This window comes from Dendropsophus ebraccatus, chromosome 15 (assembly GCF_027789765.1).
Source record: "Dendropsophus ebraccatus isolate aDenEbr1 chromosome 15, aDenEbr1.pat, whole genome shotgun sequence".
NCBI classification, from domain to species: Eukaryota; Metazoa; Chordata; class Amphibia; order Anura; family Hylidae; genus Dendropsophus; species Dendropsophus ebraccatus.
The window spans coordinates 23,906,597-23,924,328 of NC_091468.1; the positions used below are offsets into that span (position 1 = coordinate 23,906,597).

At 41.0% G+C, this 17,732-nt stretch overlaps 2 protein-coding genes across 6 annotated transcripts in view; both read left to right on the forward strand.

Annotated features, from left to right (window-relative positions):
• The window catches only part of LOC138773919 (calpain-14-like), a 39,902-nt gene extending 25,382 nt beyond the window's left edge, over positions 1-14,520 (forward strand). For 4 of the 5 annotated variants that reach the window (XM_069954404.1, XM_069954402.1, XM_069954405.1 and 1 more), the window contains exons 7-23: positions 373-438; positions 550-635; positions 1,092-1,166; positions 2,164-2,324; positions 2,415-2,578; positions 2,906-2,917; positions 3,931-4,136; positions 4,254-4,293; positions 5,100-5,156; positions 5,525-5,582; positions 5,939-6,003; positions 6,827-6,895; positions 7,354-7,432; positions 8,476-8,592; positions 10,505-10,560; positions 11,653-11,964; positions 14,211-14,520. In XM_069954404.1, the coding sequence (XP_069810505.1) occupies positions 373-438; positions 550-635; positions 1,092-1,166; positions 2,164-2,324; positions 2,415-2,578; positions 2,906-2,917; positions 3,931-4,136; positions 4,254-4,293; positions 5,100-5,156; positions 5,525-5,582; positions 5,939-6,003; positions 6,827-6,895; positions 7,354-7,432; positions 8,476-8,592; positions 10,505-10,560; positions 11,653-11,679 (1,338 nt within the window). In that variant the 3' untranslated portion in view covers positions 11,680-11,964; positions 14,211-14,520. The remainder of the gene's footprint in view (positions 1-372; positions 439-549; positions 636-1,091; positions 1,167-2,163; positions 2,325-2,414; positions 2,579-2,905; positions 2,918-3,930; positions 4,137-4,253; positions 4,294-5,099; positions 5,157-5,524; positions 5,583-5,938; positions 6,004-6,826; positions 6,896-7,353; positions 7,433-8,475; positions 8,593-10,504; positions 10,561-11,652; positions 11,965-14,210) is intronic. The other variant, XM_069954406.1, reaches the window with a different exon arrangement.
• Positions 1-17,732, forward strand: part of LOC138773987 (calpain-8-like) — a 613,980-nt gene that overhangs the window by 34,763 nt on the left and 561,485 nt on the right. The gene's annotated exons all lie outside the window — the stretch shown is intronic.

The window sequence follows — 17,732 nt, forward strand, 5'->3', positions numbered from 1 at the left end:
TTTTTTGGATAGTTCCTCAGGGGTGGGGCTTAAACACCTTTATATTGTTTTCTCTAATCTTAGGAAGTTTGTAATAGGTGTAAAGCCTGATGGAGTCATGGGGTCGGAGCAAAATGACCAATATTCATGGAGAATAATAGATATAGTCCTAGGGCTTAACCAATTATGCCCTTTTAAAAAAAAATGTATATATATATTCATAAAGTTCAATTACTATTCATGAGGTTTAACAAATCTGACTGATATTTATAAAAATACATTATTTTTTTTTATATAAAATTATATATATTGCCTTTTTTAATGGTTTTAATGTTTTATAAACTAATCCTGGTATTTTGGGTGATTCTAATTATCTCTGATTTATGTTTTTAGCCCGAGCGTGTCCTGGAGAACGGATTAGTGGCGGGACACGCGTACACTGTGACCGGAATCAGAACGGTAAAATACTCTCTTATACCCACGTCCCTCTCTCTCTCTCTCTCCTCTATAAAGTGGCTTTCACTGTTTGTGTTGCATAAATGAGTAAATTCTTCCATCACTTCTCTCCAGGTGACCTGCAAATCTGGAACAGAAAATTTAGTCAGGCTGAGAAACCCATGGGGAAAGATTGAATGGAAAGGAAATTGGAGTGACAGGTAGGTTGTTACAATTCATGATACTCTGCTGCCCCCTAGAGGGCAGATGTAATACTACAGGATGACAAAAAAAATCTAATGAAAAAAAAACAAACAGTTAATTATAATCAAATTAAATTAGACATTTTTATTTGCGCAAAATAATAACATAAATATAAAAACATTACATCATTCCAAATAGTAAAAACATGAAAAAAATTCAATTATTCAGCATTTTTTTCTACTTATTTTGTGTATAGATTTATTACATTACCTCCTGCAGCTTAAATGCAGAAATCACTTTTTTTTCTGACTGTAAAAGAGAATCACAGCACGAAACTAATTTGTGGCAAGCGAAGCCCGGAATCCATTCTTCATGCTTATCCCGGCTGTAATCTGCATAATACATCTACATGCCTCTTGTCTTTTTTCATTGCCTTTACTTGATTTCTTGATTTCTTGTTTTTTTTCAACCAGTTCCTCAAAATGGGAACAACTAAGCCTCAAGGAAAGACTACTACTGCGGAAGACCCGAGAGGATGGAGAGTTCTGGTATGAAAAGAGCTAAAAGGATTTAACCTTTATAGTTTCTGAAACATTGTTCCATATCCTCTGCATATAATGATTCTGGTTTCCTGCAGTCACCTCTAGAAGGAGTTTAGGATCTTAAAGAGGTACTCTGGCCCTGATAAAAAAAAAAAAACAATCTATCAATCAAACATAGTTTTTACACTTACCATCCCTCCATGTCTCCATTTGAATTTCACGCTGTTTGCAGGTCCCTGAAGCTCCAGTTGGTCGCTTCATTTTTTCTTTACTTCCTGGTTTGGGCTTTCCCATGATGCACTTTGTCTCCTGTGTTGTCTAACTGACTCTGTAAACTGTTAGATGGCTTACATCTTGTTCAGCCAATCAAAGCTGAGCAACCTGAGTCATCTGACAAAGGGAGGCTGGCTTAGCAGGGCTTAGACCCGCCTCCCTCTTGATGATGTCATTGTCACAAAATGGCTGCCATAGAGCAGCCTGGAATCAACAGTCATTAGGTAAGAATGAGTTTACTTCACTTCCTGGTGGGGGCTTCAGGGGGGAAAAGATAGGGAAGGGGGTCAGATAGGTGATTGAAGCATATTACAAAGTTATATAACTTTGTAATGTGTTTCAATTACGGGGGAAAAGCTTTTAGCTGGAGTACCCCTTTAATGCATACAGAGCTCAATGTATACAGTGGGGGAGATTTATCAGACATGGTGTAAAGTGAAACTGGCTCAGTTGCCCCTAGCAACCAATCAGATTCCACCTTTCATTTTCCAAAGTGTCTGTGAGGAATAAAAGGTGGAATCTGATTAGTTGCTAGGGGCAACTGAGCCAGTTTTACTTTACACCATGTTTGATAAATCTCCCCTATTGTATCCAGTAAAATTTTATATAGATCGTTACTCCATTTAAAACTATTCATATTGATTCTCTAGCCTCTCATGATGTGAACAGTTAAGAAAGATGGCTGCCGCCAGAGATTCGGGGCTAAAGTCTTTTTCTTTTTGGGCCACAGGATGTCTATTGAAGATTTTGAGGCTCATTTTGTGGAATTGGTCATCTGCAAGCTGACCCCTGACCTGATGAGTCATGAGAACGGCAAGGAATGGACGCTGTCAATGCAGATGGGAAAGTGGGTGGAGGGCAGCACGGCGGGCGGCAGGATGACCTTTATAGGTAAGGTACCACCACTCTCATTAGGTGTGTGTGTGGGGGGGTCACTGTACCCCATTTACTGATATATAGTATCCTTATATATATATGCAGAATCCTACTGGAAAAACCCTCAGTACCGTCTGAAGATCCTGGTGGGAGACAACATGGAGAAGTATACCAATTCCTGCAATGTCCTGGTGTCGCTTCTTCAGAAGCAGAACCATAAGCACCGGAACCAGTCCCCGCCGTTCTACATTGGGATGTCAATCTTCAAGGTGAGGACATCATAGATCTATATACATTTTAATAAATTTTATGCAGCATTTATAATTCTTTATATAAGCTGCTGCATTGCATTCTGGGAGATGTAGTGTCCTCTGACAATGAATCTCAGCGTTAGAAACCTGTAGTGATTGGTGGCTGCAGAATTGTGAATGCAGCTCTGGATGGCGTATGTAGTGCAATGAAATTTATTTTAACAAGCAGTTGAGGGCAGAGATGTTCTCCTGTTTCTTAGCTCCAATGATCTGACTGAGATGCATTGCATTGTGGGAGATGTATGATGTCTGTATCTGATACAATTTTCTCTTTGTATCTTTCAGGTGCCACTTGAGGTGAGTTGCAGCGGTGTTTCCTGGAAGTGATACCATGTAGCCTGAGGTGCAGTATGCAGAGAGAAGGGGCAGTAAATCCTGCCTCTTATTAGTACATCGCCCCTTTAAATTGACAATATAATAAAGGCCATGAGTTTCCGTAATAAGCAAAGCCTGTCTGCGTGGTGGGCGGGAAGCTTTGTGGGAAGCGGCTCCTAATAGACGACGGTTTTTCTGCTTTGTCATAATTTAATAATAATAATAATAATAATTGTGTAATCTGTAATTTTGTGGCCAGCTGAGAGCGGAATGATGGGGGAGGGGAGGGGGAACAATAGAAATCATCGGGAGCCGGGAGGTCAAATGCAGGTTTTATTGAACGGGAAGATTAATGCTGCAGGTTGTGGAGCCGCCAGTGCCGGGAGGGATCATAAATCCTGATATTGACTGCAGCTACAGCCGGGGATTCATTTATTCTACAAGCCCAGGGCGCCAAACGCCAGCCGAGAGAGAATATAGACTGAGAAATAGTGGGGCTGGGTATGGAGTAGGAGAATGACGGGATAGATAGGAGATAGATAGATAGATAGATAGATAGATAGATAGATAGATAGATAGATAGGAGATAGAAAGATAGATAGATAGGAGATAGATAGATAGATAGATAGATAGATAGATAGATAGATAGATAGGAGAGATAGGAGATAGATAGATAGATAGATAGATAGATAGATAGATAGATAGATAGATAGATAGGAGATAGAAAGATAGATAGATAGGAGATAGATAGATAGATAGATAGATAGATAGATAGATAGATAGATCGGTGATAGATAGATAGGAGATAGATAGATAGATAGATAGATAGATAGATAGATAGAAAGGTGATAGATAGGTAGATAGATAGATACGATATGATATAGATATCGATATCTTTGGCAATGTTAATATGTATTTAATCCTGCCAATAAAGCTTCTTTGAAGTTGATAGAGTTATACTGACCGCCCTGTACATACCTCTCTCCCCTATGTAGTATCAGAGTGTGCGATGTCGGCTGCCAAAGGAATTCTTCTTGAACAACCGTCCAGTCAACAACAAGTGCGTGTTCATCAATGAGCGGGAGGTGACCCAGGACTTCCATCTGTCCCCCGGATCCTACGTCATCATTCCGTCCACCGCAGACCCTGGACAAGAGTGCGAGTTCATCCTCCGTGTCTTCTCCAGAAAACATGTCCTAGAGTGAGTGACAACTACTGGGTGCAAGTCCCAACATACAGAAATCATACATTTCCGACAGTGATACAGGAGAAGAGCGTGTACCCACAGTGTAATAACATTATTATATATTAATTTCAGGGTGCAAGGAGAGAGCTCAAACACAGTTATGTGCTGCAAGGTAAGGAAAGCTAAACCAAATATATAAGTATCCTTACACAGGGCAATTATAGTACTTATATTCTTGTATATAGGAGCAGTATTATAGTAGTTATATTCTTGTATATAGGGGCAGTATTATAGTAGTTATATTCCTGTATATAGGAGCAGTATTATAGTAGTTATATTCTTGTATATAAGAGCAGTATTATAGTAGTTATATTCTTGTATATAGGAGCAGTATTATAGTAGTTATATTCTTGTATATAGGGGCAGTATTATAGTAGTTATATTCTTGTATATATGAGCAGTATTATAGGAGTTATATTCTTGTATATAGGAGCAGTATTATAGGAGTTATATTCTTGTATATAGGAGCAGTATTATAGTAGTTATATTCTTGTATATAGGGAGCAGTATTATATGAATTATATTCTTGTATATAGGAGCAGTTTTATAGGAGATATTCTTGTATATAGGGGGCAGTATTATAGTAGTTATATTCTTGTATATAAGAGCAGTATTATAGTAGTTATATTCTTGTATATAGGAGCAGTTTTATAGTAGTTATATTCTTGTATATAGGGGCAGTATTATAGTAGTTATATTCTTGTATATAGGAGCAGTATTATAGTAGTTATATTCTTGTATATAGGAGCAGTATTATAGTAGTATATTCTTGTATATAGGAGCAGTATTATAGTAGTTATAGTCTTGTCTATAGGAGGCAGTATTATAGTAGTTATATTCTTGTACATAGGAAGCAGTATTATAGGAGTGGTTGAATTGATATCTTTGTATTAATATATCACTCTTTTTTTCTTTCAGAAAGTTTCTGATAAACAGGATGATCATGAAAATTTTATCATCAGATATTTTGAGAAGGTCAGTACACTGTTTATATTACCTACAATAGAACAAAAATGGCTATAGATTTATTCCCTTACATAATGCTATAGACATATACTTTGATATTAATCCCCAGAAATAGACTTATGATTTTAACAACAATAGCAATGGTAAATGACCAGTGTGCAGGTGTAAGTACCATTGAGCCCATGTGGTGGTTATGAGACCCCTGGAGAGAGAAGATATTTCTCATTTGTATATTATTTGGTAATATTAACCCTTCGTAATACACTGAATGTAATGAGATTAGGAAAGGCTCATGTGGTTCCTGAAATGTGCTCGATCGCTGTATATACCTTTTCTATATAGCACTAAATGTGTTAATTCTATATATTATATTGCAGCACCAGGAAATCAACGTTTCCCAGCTGCAGATGTTGCTGAATAAAGGATCGTGGCCAGGTAAGTCACATGTCCTGGAGATTCATATAGATGTAACTTTGTTAACTATGTTTCATAAAATCAGAAAGATTAAAGGGGGGATCCACATTTATGTTAATAATTCTTTACCATTGTTGCTGAGAGCAGGACTAGCTATGTACTATGTATCAGTTTGGAGTCCAGGCTGTAGAGCTCACAGAGCATTGTCTACAATTGATACAATTGTAGCAAATCTTGAGTTTGGATGATGGTGATGGTGGTCTGATTATCCAATTATCTAGATTTATTAACCCCTAGGGTACCATAGTCTCCGATGTCTCTTTAGATATGATTGCCTGCTGTCTCTGTGCACTGATAACACTGTCCTTCTCTCGCAGGTGTCAGGCACGCTCCAGTCAAGTTCAGCCTAGACGCCTGTAAAGTCATTATGGCTCAGTTGGACGTATCCTTTTCATATTGCAAAAAGTACTTTGATTTGTGAACTTCTCCCAATGCCCGGGGGCCCTCTCAGCCATTACCCTGAATCACAGGCGCTTTTACTTCCAGCAAATTGCACGCGGCTTTTCATTACGGCCAAGTATTCGCAGGGTATCGCCTCCGGAGTCATTCATCTGAGCTGAAACCCATAAAACCATCTCTACTGCAATCCATAGGCGGATACAATGGCATTAAATAGTGATTACCCATTATTCTGTGGGGGCGACCTATACCCCGATGCTGTACTCAAAATGCAGACTCTACTATACAGCCATATACATAATATCATAAGAACATTGAAGTGCCAGAGGGCCAAGCATTGGTAACAGGATAGATGAAGGAAGCCTTTAAAGCGGTTCTATGAGGTCTTCACACAGCTGAGGACTTGTTACAATGAGTCAGTCTATCTCCTATGCTGGACAAAGTGTCGACTGTGTGAGCAGAACCTGGTCTGTGTTTCCATTCATTGTCTAAAACCAGTGATCTTGAATAGGGTGAGGAATTAGAACACATTGTAATTACTTTTATCATGATGTAATGCATTGTGTAGTGTAGTGTTTTCTCCATCATTATATTGTATAGTATGTAACAGAGGCAAGGTTACACATTTGACATGTCCTCCCCTGGAAAGACTACATCTAGGGTGACAATAAATCAATCAATTTGAGAACTGAAGAATTTTGATTGCAGCTCTGGAGGTGACTACAGTAGATGATATGAGAGGATATCATTGCTCTTTTATATGTACAGTATATATATATTGTTGTTAGCCTTAACTCACAGCACAGGTCAGCGCATCGGGAACACTGAACATGATCGAGTTCTACAATCTATGGCAGCGACTTATATCCTACCAGGTAAGCAGAGCTATTTATCTACCTCCCTACCTCCTATCTATCTATCTATCTATCTATCTATCTATCTATCTATCTATCTATCTATCTATCTATCTATCTATCTATCTATCTATGTGTCTATCTATCTATCTGTCTGTCTGTCTATCTATCTATCTATCTATCTATCGTATCACTGGACTAATATAAGGTTATTACATAACAGCTAGGCCCTGACACATTGGTGTAATCTGAATGTAATTGCTCTCACCGGGCTGCACTCTCTCGGGCAGGATTTACCCTTGTATTACACAGAACCATTGAAAGGTCAATTCCCGCTAATCTTTCCCGGCGCATTATATGATGTTCCCTTCTCTCCGACTGAAATTGAGATTTATGTGAGCCGAGCGCAGACTCCAACATTTGGATTTCTTTTACGCCACGGAGGGAAATGTAACCTTGTAATCTCATTGTTTCTATAGGAAATCTTCCAGAAGAGAGACGCCGATAAATCGGGATATCTGGAGCTGAATGAACTGCAGGCCGCTGTGCAGGAGAAAGGTAAAGATGTCTCACCTTCACCAAAGTCAGGGAGCTGCCTCACCTCTGCCAGATCTCTGTGATGTAGCAGAGCTGAGCCTGTCCTGAAATCATTCCTGAACTGCATTGTGATGGTAACGTTTAGCTGCAGGCCTATGTAAAAAAAGAAAGAGATAGGGGACAGCTTGTACAGTATAGATCTATCTCCTCTGTGCCAAATATTTCACAGAGCTGTATGTGTATTGTGAAAATGTAAAAGACTATGTTAAGCCCTGTGTAAAGGGGTAGAGTTAGGAAATTGCTTGCATAGGAATTAAGAACCTGTGCAATATCTGCAATGATGCAGCAAAGCTGAGTTTGTTATTTATTTAGTTCTGTAGAACAGCAACCTGGGCTTGTGCATTGTTATAATATTGGTTACCCTGCAATTCTATGTGAACTGCAGATAACACATGACATGGGCTCGGCTCTACTGCATCTGTATGTACTGGCTGTATACAGGAGAGTATATACTGTGAGGGTAAGTGATGCTGTCGGTTCTGCTATCTCCCCAGCAGAACCCGCAAATCATCAGTTAGTGCCGTGGTCCGTCCTAATAGGAACAGCAGAGACATAGAGACAGGTGTGAACGCGTAGATACTGTAATATGTTACTCACCGGGTCCTCTCTCTCTACTTCTCTCTCATCTACCTGTGACCCTCTCTCTTTCTCTTTTTCCTTTCTTCCCTCTCTCCCTCCTCCTGACTGTCTCCTCTTTCCTCCCTCACTTTTGTCTATGACTGTCTATTGTTTCTGTCTCTCTCTCCCTCCTCCTTACTGTCTTTTCTTCTCTCTCCCTCCTCCTGACTGTCTCCTCTTTTCTCTCTCTCTTTTGTTCTCTCCCTCCTCCTGACTGTCTCCTCTTCTCTCTCTCCCTCCTCCTGATTGTCTTCCCTTCTTTCTCCCTCCTCCTGACTTTCTCCTCTCTTTCTTTCCCTCTCTATCTCCTCCTGCCTCCCTCGCCCTCTTCTCCTGACTGTCTCCATCTTTCTCTTCGTCGCTCTCTTCCTCACTCCATCCGGCAGGAATCACATTGAGCCGTCAGTTCTACAGTCTAATGGCACTGCGATATGGCAACTCATCTCTGAAAATCAATTTCGAGAATTTCGTTTGCCTCATGCTGAGGATGGAGATCAATGGAGGTACGTCACAGCGCCGAGCATCTCGCCCCCTGCTGGGCAGTCAGTATCTCATATATGTGTGTGTAATATATATATATATATATATATATATATATATATATATATAGTCCATCTGCATGATCTGTAATGGCGGCCATATTGCTTGTCACACCACTTTCAAAGAGAAAGAAAATGGAACGATTTCTATTTGTGACTTTTTTTTATTTTGATTGATTAACTCTTACTAACCTTATTCATGTTCCCTTTAAAGACACAGCTGCCTAATTAACTCTCTTCTAGTGTTCAGTTCTAGGTGTGCGCTCAGTATGACTGAAGCCAAGGGGTCACGATGAGCGATGACCCAATGGGAGTTTGCACCATGGCCGGCCCTGGAGGTCTCATAGAGGGGGGAAGGAGTCAATGGGGAGTCTGGCACTCCCTCTTGTTTGCAGTCCTGCATTGGCCACTAATGCGCACTGTGCTCCTCCTCCCTCTAGCAGCTCCTCCAAGGCTCCGCCGTGCAAAGTCACTGCCACCGACTCCACCAACTTCTTCCACTCCTGGTTCAACCCGTCCCTTCCCCATATTATACCATCGTCACCGCCAGTCAGCAGCGGTACAGGTAGGACGTGGGGAAGGGACAGTTATGGTACTGCTGGTGCATGCTTCATATGGGCACTGAGGGGTGGGGGGGCTGGCATTCTAAAGGCTGAGCAGAAGCAAGTGGACAGTGGCTGTATACTGATGCAGCAGAGCTGAATGTGATGTGCAGTACAGTAGGCCTATGATAATCAGCTTTATATGAATAACTCAGCTCTGCTACATCTGACATCTGTGTACAGTATGTTATACTAAAATACTAGACATAACATAAAGATGCCCGGCAGCTTCAATGCTTGGTTGCAACAAAGTCCTTGCAAGCAAAGAAGGATGTTCTGATCCTCCATGGTACATCATCATTGCTCCAGAGCCTTATGGCCATTGACCCCTCAGACCAGCCTTCTGTTCATTAAAAATCGAATATATATATATATATATATATATATATATATATATACACATATATGCTCATACATACATGTATATAGCCATACATATATGTGTGTATTGATGAATCATACATAATTTAAAGGGGCACTAACAAAAAAATACAAGAAGTAAAGATCTCACCATACAGCCTGTATCTGATTACTGACAACATACAATAGATGAAACTCTATTGCGAACTTCATTTCAATACATTGTAAGAGAGTCTAGAAAGTTTTGCCGCTATATATGCGAATGGTGTCAATCGCCCTCTTGTATTCTGACTCAGTGCCCCTTTAAGGGTTTATTCACATGTAACAGATTTTGTTGCAGAAACTTCTAGGACTGTCCTATTCCGTGCACTCCATATGCATGAAGGGAGACGATCTTTCTGAAATAAATCAGCCACATGTGAATCCATCCTTATACCAACAGGAATGAATGACGAGATTACATGGCATTGATGGCATCATGGGGGAACATAGTCCTGTACCCTGCATGTTAATGCTCCGATGCCCCGGTTGCTCATCAGTTCACGTGATTTGGCTGATGATAGCCGTATATTATAATCACTTGCTTTGTGCTTTCTTTTTTATTAATGCAAAATTTTTAAATTTTTGTAGCATTTTGCATCAATCTCCCAGCCCCTCTTCTTATCCAGGTGGCTCATATGAATTTTCCCAAGGGTTTCTCCCATAGGTGGTTCCAGGCGGTTGTCGGAATTTGGGATTCAGGTTGCCAGACCTTACGTTACCCTCACAGTTTAGAGCAGGACTTTTATCTATGTGGGGCTGGGAGAACAATGCAAACCTGAGCTGTCAATGGGAACAAAGCGGCCGCCTGTCTGGATTTAGAATGTTATCCTCTATTATTTTCTCATACAAACTTTTCTGTCTCTTGATTCCAGAGGTCTTTCAGAACCTGAGTAAAGATGGAAAAGGAATCTATTTAAATGAGGCAGAGGTAAGTCCTGAATAATAATGTACAAGTCTCCATTCCCCAAGGGATCTAATCGCAACTGCAAATGTAGATCTGCTTCACATAAATGGCTGTCACTGTATGGTAAACTACACCAGCTCCAACTACTAAAATATTGCTCCTATGAACAAGGATATTTCTACTATAATACTGCTCCTATATACAAAAATATAACTACTATAATACTTATCCTATATACAAAAATATAACTACTATAATACTGCTCCTACAGTATATACAAGAATATAACTACTATTATACTGCCTATGTATAAGTATACAACTACTATAGTACTGCTCCTATGTACAAGAATATAACTACTATAACACTGCTCCTATATACAAGAATACAACTACTATAATACTGCTCCTATATACAAGAATATAACTACTATAATACTGCTCCTATATAGAAGAATATAACTACTATAATACTGCTCATATATACAGGAATATAACTACTCTATTACTGCCCCTATATACAAGAATATAACTACTATAATACTGCTACTATATACAAGAATATAACTACTATAATACTGCTCCCTATATACAAGAATATAACTACTATAATACTGCTCCTATATACAAGAATATAACTAGTATAATACTGCTCCTATATACAAGAATATAACTACTATAATACGGCCCTCCCCCAGCAAAGCTTTGTCTGCCTCCATGCTAGCTATGGCTCACAGCACCCACTGGCAAGGCTCCCTCCCGCCAGTCTTTCCTGAGGCCAGAAGCAACATTGCACTTCCAGCCACAAGAGCGCCCCCTGATGCACATACTCACATGACCCGGCACAGTCCCTCAGCGTTCCATTCTTCCAGCTCCCCAGTGACATCACTTGTGTTCTGGGGATCTGAGAGAAAAGAACACACTGAGGCCCTGTACAGTTTCTTGCTATAGGGCCCCATGAATCCTAGCTACGCCCCTCACTATAATACTGTCCCCAATGTTATAAAAATATAACTAGCGACAATATTCATGATTCAGTCTATTATTTTAATGAGTAAAATAATGTGAGAATCTTTATAACTTACTTACCTAACACGGACCCTGTTTTTCTCTGCAGTGGATGATGCTGACTCTCTATGCCTGAGGACAAAAAATAAAAAAAACGCACCAAAAAACTGTGAAATTTTTTTTTTTATGGATATTTGCACTGCAGTTTATGCAATCATTTTTTTAAATTTCATTCAGATTTTTAATTTTTTTTTACAACAATCAAGATCAATTTTCTTCTACTCATAAAGTCCAGAGACATTTCTGCCACACGCCTCATTATTTTTCATATCACTTTCCAATTTTTTGGTGAATATTTATTTTTTTCTATAATCATTTTTGTTAATTGATCTATGACTGAGGAATCCCAGTGAATAGACAGGTAAGAATATTCCTTTTACTGAATGTCATTGTACTTTTTCTTCCCATCTTAACCAGCAGAGGTCACTGTTTGTTAACCTCTACAGGGCAAAAACGGTACTAAAAGTGTTCGAATTTGAATGAACACTCCAGGCAAAAATCATCTGTCTAGGGCAGGGCCTAAGGGGCGGGGAATGCTAAAGAGATTTTCTTATTGGTGCTTTATGAATCCTTCCCCAAAACTGTTAAAGAATGATGGGTCCAGTTCTGCGTTATGTAGATTTGAATGGGCAGTGTGAAATACTTAAACATTTTCTGTCAGTTTTCTCCAAGGATAATTGCTGATCTCTGGAGGTTACAGCAGGGGGTCACTCTATGATCAGCCTATTTTGAAGGGTCTCTTCTGTTTAATAGGGATAGTGGAGAATCCCCTTAAGTATTCAGACTTGAAGTGTCCAGTAAAGCAGTGGAGCTGTAATAGACCGCTGAGCCTTCAGCACTCTGAAATGCGTGGGCTGCTGCCGTTTAGCGAGTCGTGCGCCGCACTTTCCATTATATCCTACAATTAGCCTGACGCCGGTTCTGCTAATAACATCTGACTTGTTTATTGTTAATCAGCGCGGCGACGGCGTCATGTTTTCTATCAACAATCCTTTCAGCCTCTACCTGGGTGGAATTAACACATTAGCCGTGGACCTGGCTGAGGCTGTCACAGCAATAACATCTCGGTTATTATAGTCTTGTATCTGGGTTATTACTGGGGACTGGCAGAGAGGAGCACGCTTCATCATTCCTCTAATGTCAGGGCGCCGCTCATTGTGGAGGGAAGCGGGGGGACGCAATGCCATTTACATTGAAGCTTCATTAACTGTGCGCTACGTGTCTGTAATGAGCATCAACTGCAGGAGAACTGAGGAGCAAAGAGGGCAGGTAGCAGAACTATGGGGCTCCACTGGGACATATCAGTAATGGGGGCAGCGACAGCTCTGAGGGGACAGGACAGGGACATGGTGACACTTGGGGTACAGGATGATGACACTTGGGGTACAGGACAGTGACATTTGGGGTACAGGATAATGACACTCGGGGTGCAGGATGGTGACACTTGGGTTACATGATAATGACACTTGGGGTACGGGATATGACACTTGGGGTACAGGATAATGACACTTGGGGTTCAGGACAGTGACATTTGGGGTACAGGATAATGACAATTGGGGGTGCAGGATGGTGACACTTGGGTTACATGATAATGACACTTGGGGTACAGGATGGTGACACTTGGGGTACAGGATAATGACACTTGGGGTACAGGATAATGACATGCTGACACTTGGGTTACAGGATGATGGCACACTGACACTTGGGGTACAGGATAATGACGTTTGGGGTACAGGATAATGACACTTGGGGTTCAGGACAGTGACACTTGGGGTACAGGATGATGACACTCGGGGTACAAGGTAATGACACTTGGGGTACAGGGAAATGACACTTAAGGTACAGGATAATGACACTTGGGGTACATGATGATGACACTTGGGGTACAGGATAATGATATGCTGACACTTGGGGTACATGATTATGACACTTGGGGTACAAGATAATGACACTTGGGGTGCAGGATAATGACACTTGGGGTACAGGATAATGATATGCTGACACTTGGGGTACATGATTATGACACTTGGGGTACAAGATAATGACACTTGGGGTGCAGGATAATGACACTTGGGGTACATGATGATGACACTTGGGGTACAGGATAATGATATGCTGACACTTGGGGTACAGGATAATGATACTTGGGGTACAGGATAATGACACTTGGGGTACACAAAACAGTTTCTAATGTTCTTATGTTCCTCACAGCCACGTTAAGCAGAGTTGCTCCATGAACTGTGTGTGCTCTGTGTACAGGATGATGACACTTGGGTACAGGATAATGACACTTGGGGTACAGGATAATGACACTTGGGGTACAGGATGATGACACTTGGGGTACAGGATGATGATATGCTAACACTTGGGGTACAGGATAATGACACTTAGGGTACAGGATGATGACACTTGGGGTACAGGATAATGACACTTAGGGTACAGGATGATGACACTTGGGGTACAGGATAATGACACTTAGGGTACAGGATGATGACACTTGGGGTACAGGATAATGACACTTGGGGTACAGGATGATGACACTTGGGGTACAGAATAATGACACTTGGGGTGCAGGATGATGACACTGACTGTGTGTTCTGTGTACAGGATCAGTGGACTCGTTGATCATATCTCCAGCTGCTCTGAATCTTCATAGAAGCAAAGAGACAGAATCTCCTGGTACACATGAACAATCCAGCAGCTCCTCTGACGTCTCTGACCTCTGTCTATAAGAGCTGTGACTGACACAACATGGATGAGACGCCGCCGGTTGGTGTCGCTACCTCTATGGAACCGTTTACAGTGTTTTTATTGTTTTTATTGTTACATTTATTTACAATTCATTTGAATTCTTTTATGTTATTTATTTATTTATATTATATATTATTTATTTGTCACGTTTTCTATGTATTTTCTATGTGCTCTTTTTTACATTGTTCTGTTGTATAATGATGATTATCAAGATTTTTTTTAAATTAAATATATATTTTTTTAAAAAAGTACTGTTTCCTCTATAGTATGACTGTTCCTACCTCATCACGACACATTGCGCTCTTAGGTGACATCCATGTAACTTATCTCCAGTCCACCTCTCTCCTGAAATCCTATGTGCTGCTGGGCACTTTGATTTACTGTCTAGTCACATGATTGGACAGGATGTAGCCACCTTTTAAGATAGGCACATGTCTCTCCTGGAATACTCTGTGCTGCTTTGAACCCTACCAAAGCCACTCATCCTGTGATATTCCCTGCTTGAATGAATCGGCTCCTGCCTAGAGAGTCCTAGAAAACATGGACACAGCCATAGGCTGTGCTGTTAGCTTCCCTTTCAGGCATGATGGGAGTTGTAGTTTTGTAACAGCTGATGAGTCAAAGATTGTTAGTGCATAATGCCATATACAGGTATACGTGTTCTTAGGGCATGCTGGGGGTTGTAGCTTTACAGCAGCTAGATTGTTGTATCTGGTCTTGCAGTTCAGCTCCAATGAAGTGAATGTGGCTGAGCCGCAGTACTGAGCACAGCCTCTGGACAGGTAAAAAATAGTAGCCATGTCTATCTAACCCTCTACAACCCCTTTAAATTACTGGGATCTATTTCATTGAATGCAATTGACTTAATTCTGCCCTGACTGCGCTCTTTATTCTGGGAGCAAAGTGCAAGGGAGCGGCAAGGAGAGAGTTAATGAAACAACTGTATGGAAGGTAATGAAGCTTGAAGGAGCCTGTGGAGTCTCTGAGAGCATCTTGGTTTGAAGTGCACATCAGACTCTGTGCTTTGGTTTCCATTGTACAATGGTGAATGAGCGGCGTCTGATGTGCCTTCTATCAGCGGGGGGATCTGGGCTCCTCATGCAGAATAACACTATGACAATTCAATGGCTGGATGTTACAAATTGCTCATATTGCAGGACGGCGCCGCTTCTCCCTATTATTCCAGATATCATTGTGCTGCCATTTACCGCTTCTTACTTTGTAGTCGGATGTGCCAGTTCAAGATAATAAAAAAAAAATCTAAAATGCTGGAAATCTATTGTGAAAAGGATCAATTACCCAAATAATAGAGGGAAATGTTAAAAGTGGAGATCCCCTTTTAATGAATTGCATTGTATATTGGAAAGCTTTACACCGGACCTGCTATATACTGTACGCAGCAGGAGGGCTGGTGCTGATATATCTAATGCATTCCTATCCAACATCGGCTATTCATGTGTGGAAGATAGGGAAGCTGAGGAGCATAGCAATACTGTAAGAATCTACTTATATCCCATAATTCTCCAGGCTACGGGCACTAGACCCCACTATAGCCCACATTTACTTACCATTTACTGAGTGTTACTTACTTTCTGTCTTAGGTTATGTTCAGACGTCCTAAAAAGGAAAAAGGCTTCCACTTTTTGCGTTAAAAAAGACATCCGTTATTGGACGTCTTTTTCACACATTGCGACGTCTCAAAAGTGAAGCATGTTAAATTGATGCAATAACGGACGTTCCTGGCCGCTTTTCCGGGTGTCTGACGTGGGCCCGAGACGTGACGTCTCAGGTCCGCTCAGCCAGTCAGTGAAGGAGGAGGAATCCGTTTCAAGTCCGCTCAGATCCCGCCTCCTTCACTGACTGGCTGAGCGGACCTGAGACGTCACGTCTCGGGCCCGCATCAGACACCAGGAAGCGGCCGGGCACTGGAGCGCCGCAATGCGGGACTTGCCGCTGGAATCGGGGAGGTGAGTGGACGTCTTTTCCCTCAGCCACCTCGTCCCCGATCCCAGCGAAAAAGTGCCCCCCCCCCCGCTGGAGCACCCCTTTAAAATAATGTCAGTTTTTGTCGAGAGTTACCTGACTGCAATGCAATGTATTGAAGTCAATGGAAAGACGGACGTCCAACGCGCTCAATTTATTGAATAACGGACGTTTTTACCGCAGACGTCAAAATAATGAGCATGATAATAATTTTTGGCCGTCTTTTGCACACAGCGGACATTATTTATTAGTTGTTCGAACACAGTTTTTTTATGTCACCGTTCTTTCTCCGTTTTTACTATTAAATTCAATGGACTTTTCAATTAAGCCGCATCCAAAGGACAATTAGTAATCCCAAACTAGAACAATGTACAAACACCAGTCATTGCACTAAGGCAGTGCTTCTCAATTCCAGTCCTCCGGCCTCACCAACAGGTCATGTTTTGAGGATTTCCCATACAAAGCACACCTGTGATAACACCTGATGCACTGAGTATAATTATATCACCTGTGACATACTAAGGAAATCCTCAAAACATGACCTGTTGGTGAGGCCTGAGGATTGGAATTGAGAAGCACTGCTCTACAGAGGCCAGGCTGCTAAATGACATCCGTTATTTTAGCCTCAAAATAATGGACGTAATTTTAAATGAAGCTCAAAAGACGTTGTGTGAACATAGCCTAAAACCTAAAACTCAGTAAAGCTGGGTTCCCACTAACTTTTTGAAAGCTGTTTTTTTTCCGCCAATTTGTCCAAAAAACTGATGGAAAAAAACAAATGTATGGAATGGAAAAACGGATCACAACGAATGCACACAAATGCATCAGTTTTTCCATCCGTTTTTTGTAAAAACGGATGACAAAAATGGATTGCAAAAACATAGTGTGAACCCAGCCTAAAACTGTTAAAATTGAATACAGCTTTGGATGTGATTGTAGTATAACAATATGGTGCTAGGCTTCTGAGCAGTGAGGAAAGGGTTGGGTGCTTTAAGAAGCACACTGACCCCCCCTTTTCCAGGTGGTTTGTTCAGGTCAGTTAGGTCCGGATCTCTTTTTTCTAAAGCGTTGTCAGAGGAAATAATGAAAGTGTTGTGTTGTCTCGCGTACAACTCCATCATCTTCTATGCGAACAATCAGTCTCTGTTACAGGAGCTGTCTACATAAACTACAAGTGAAGGTGACACTGACCTCCCCAGCCATCTGTGAAGGTTTCTCCCCATAGAGAAGAATGGAAACACCTCACTTACATCTTATTCCTGTGCAGTCAGAAAGCAGCTTAGAAGTATCTGTCACTATACCAAGATGGATGACCAGGACAGAGAGTGAAGAGGGGGACGCACAGTGGTTGGTGTCAATTTTGGCCCAAGATATTGGAGGGGTAATGATTCAACC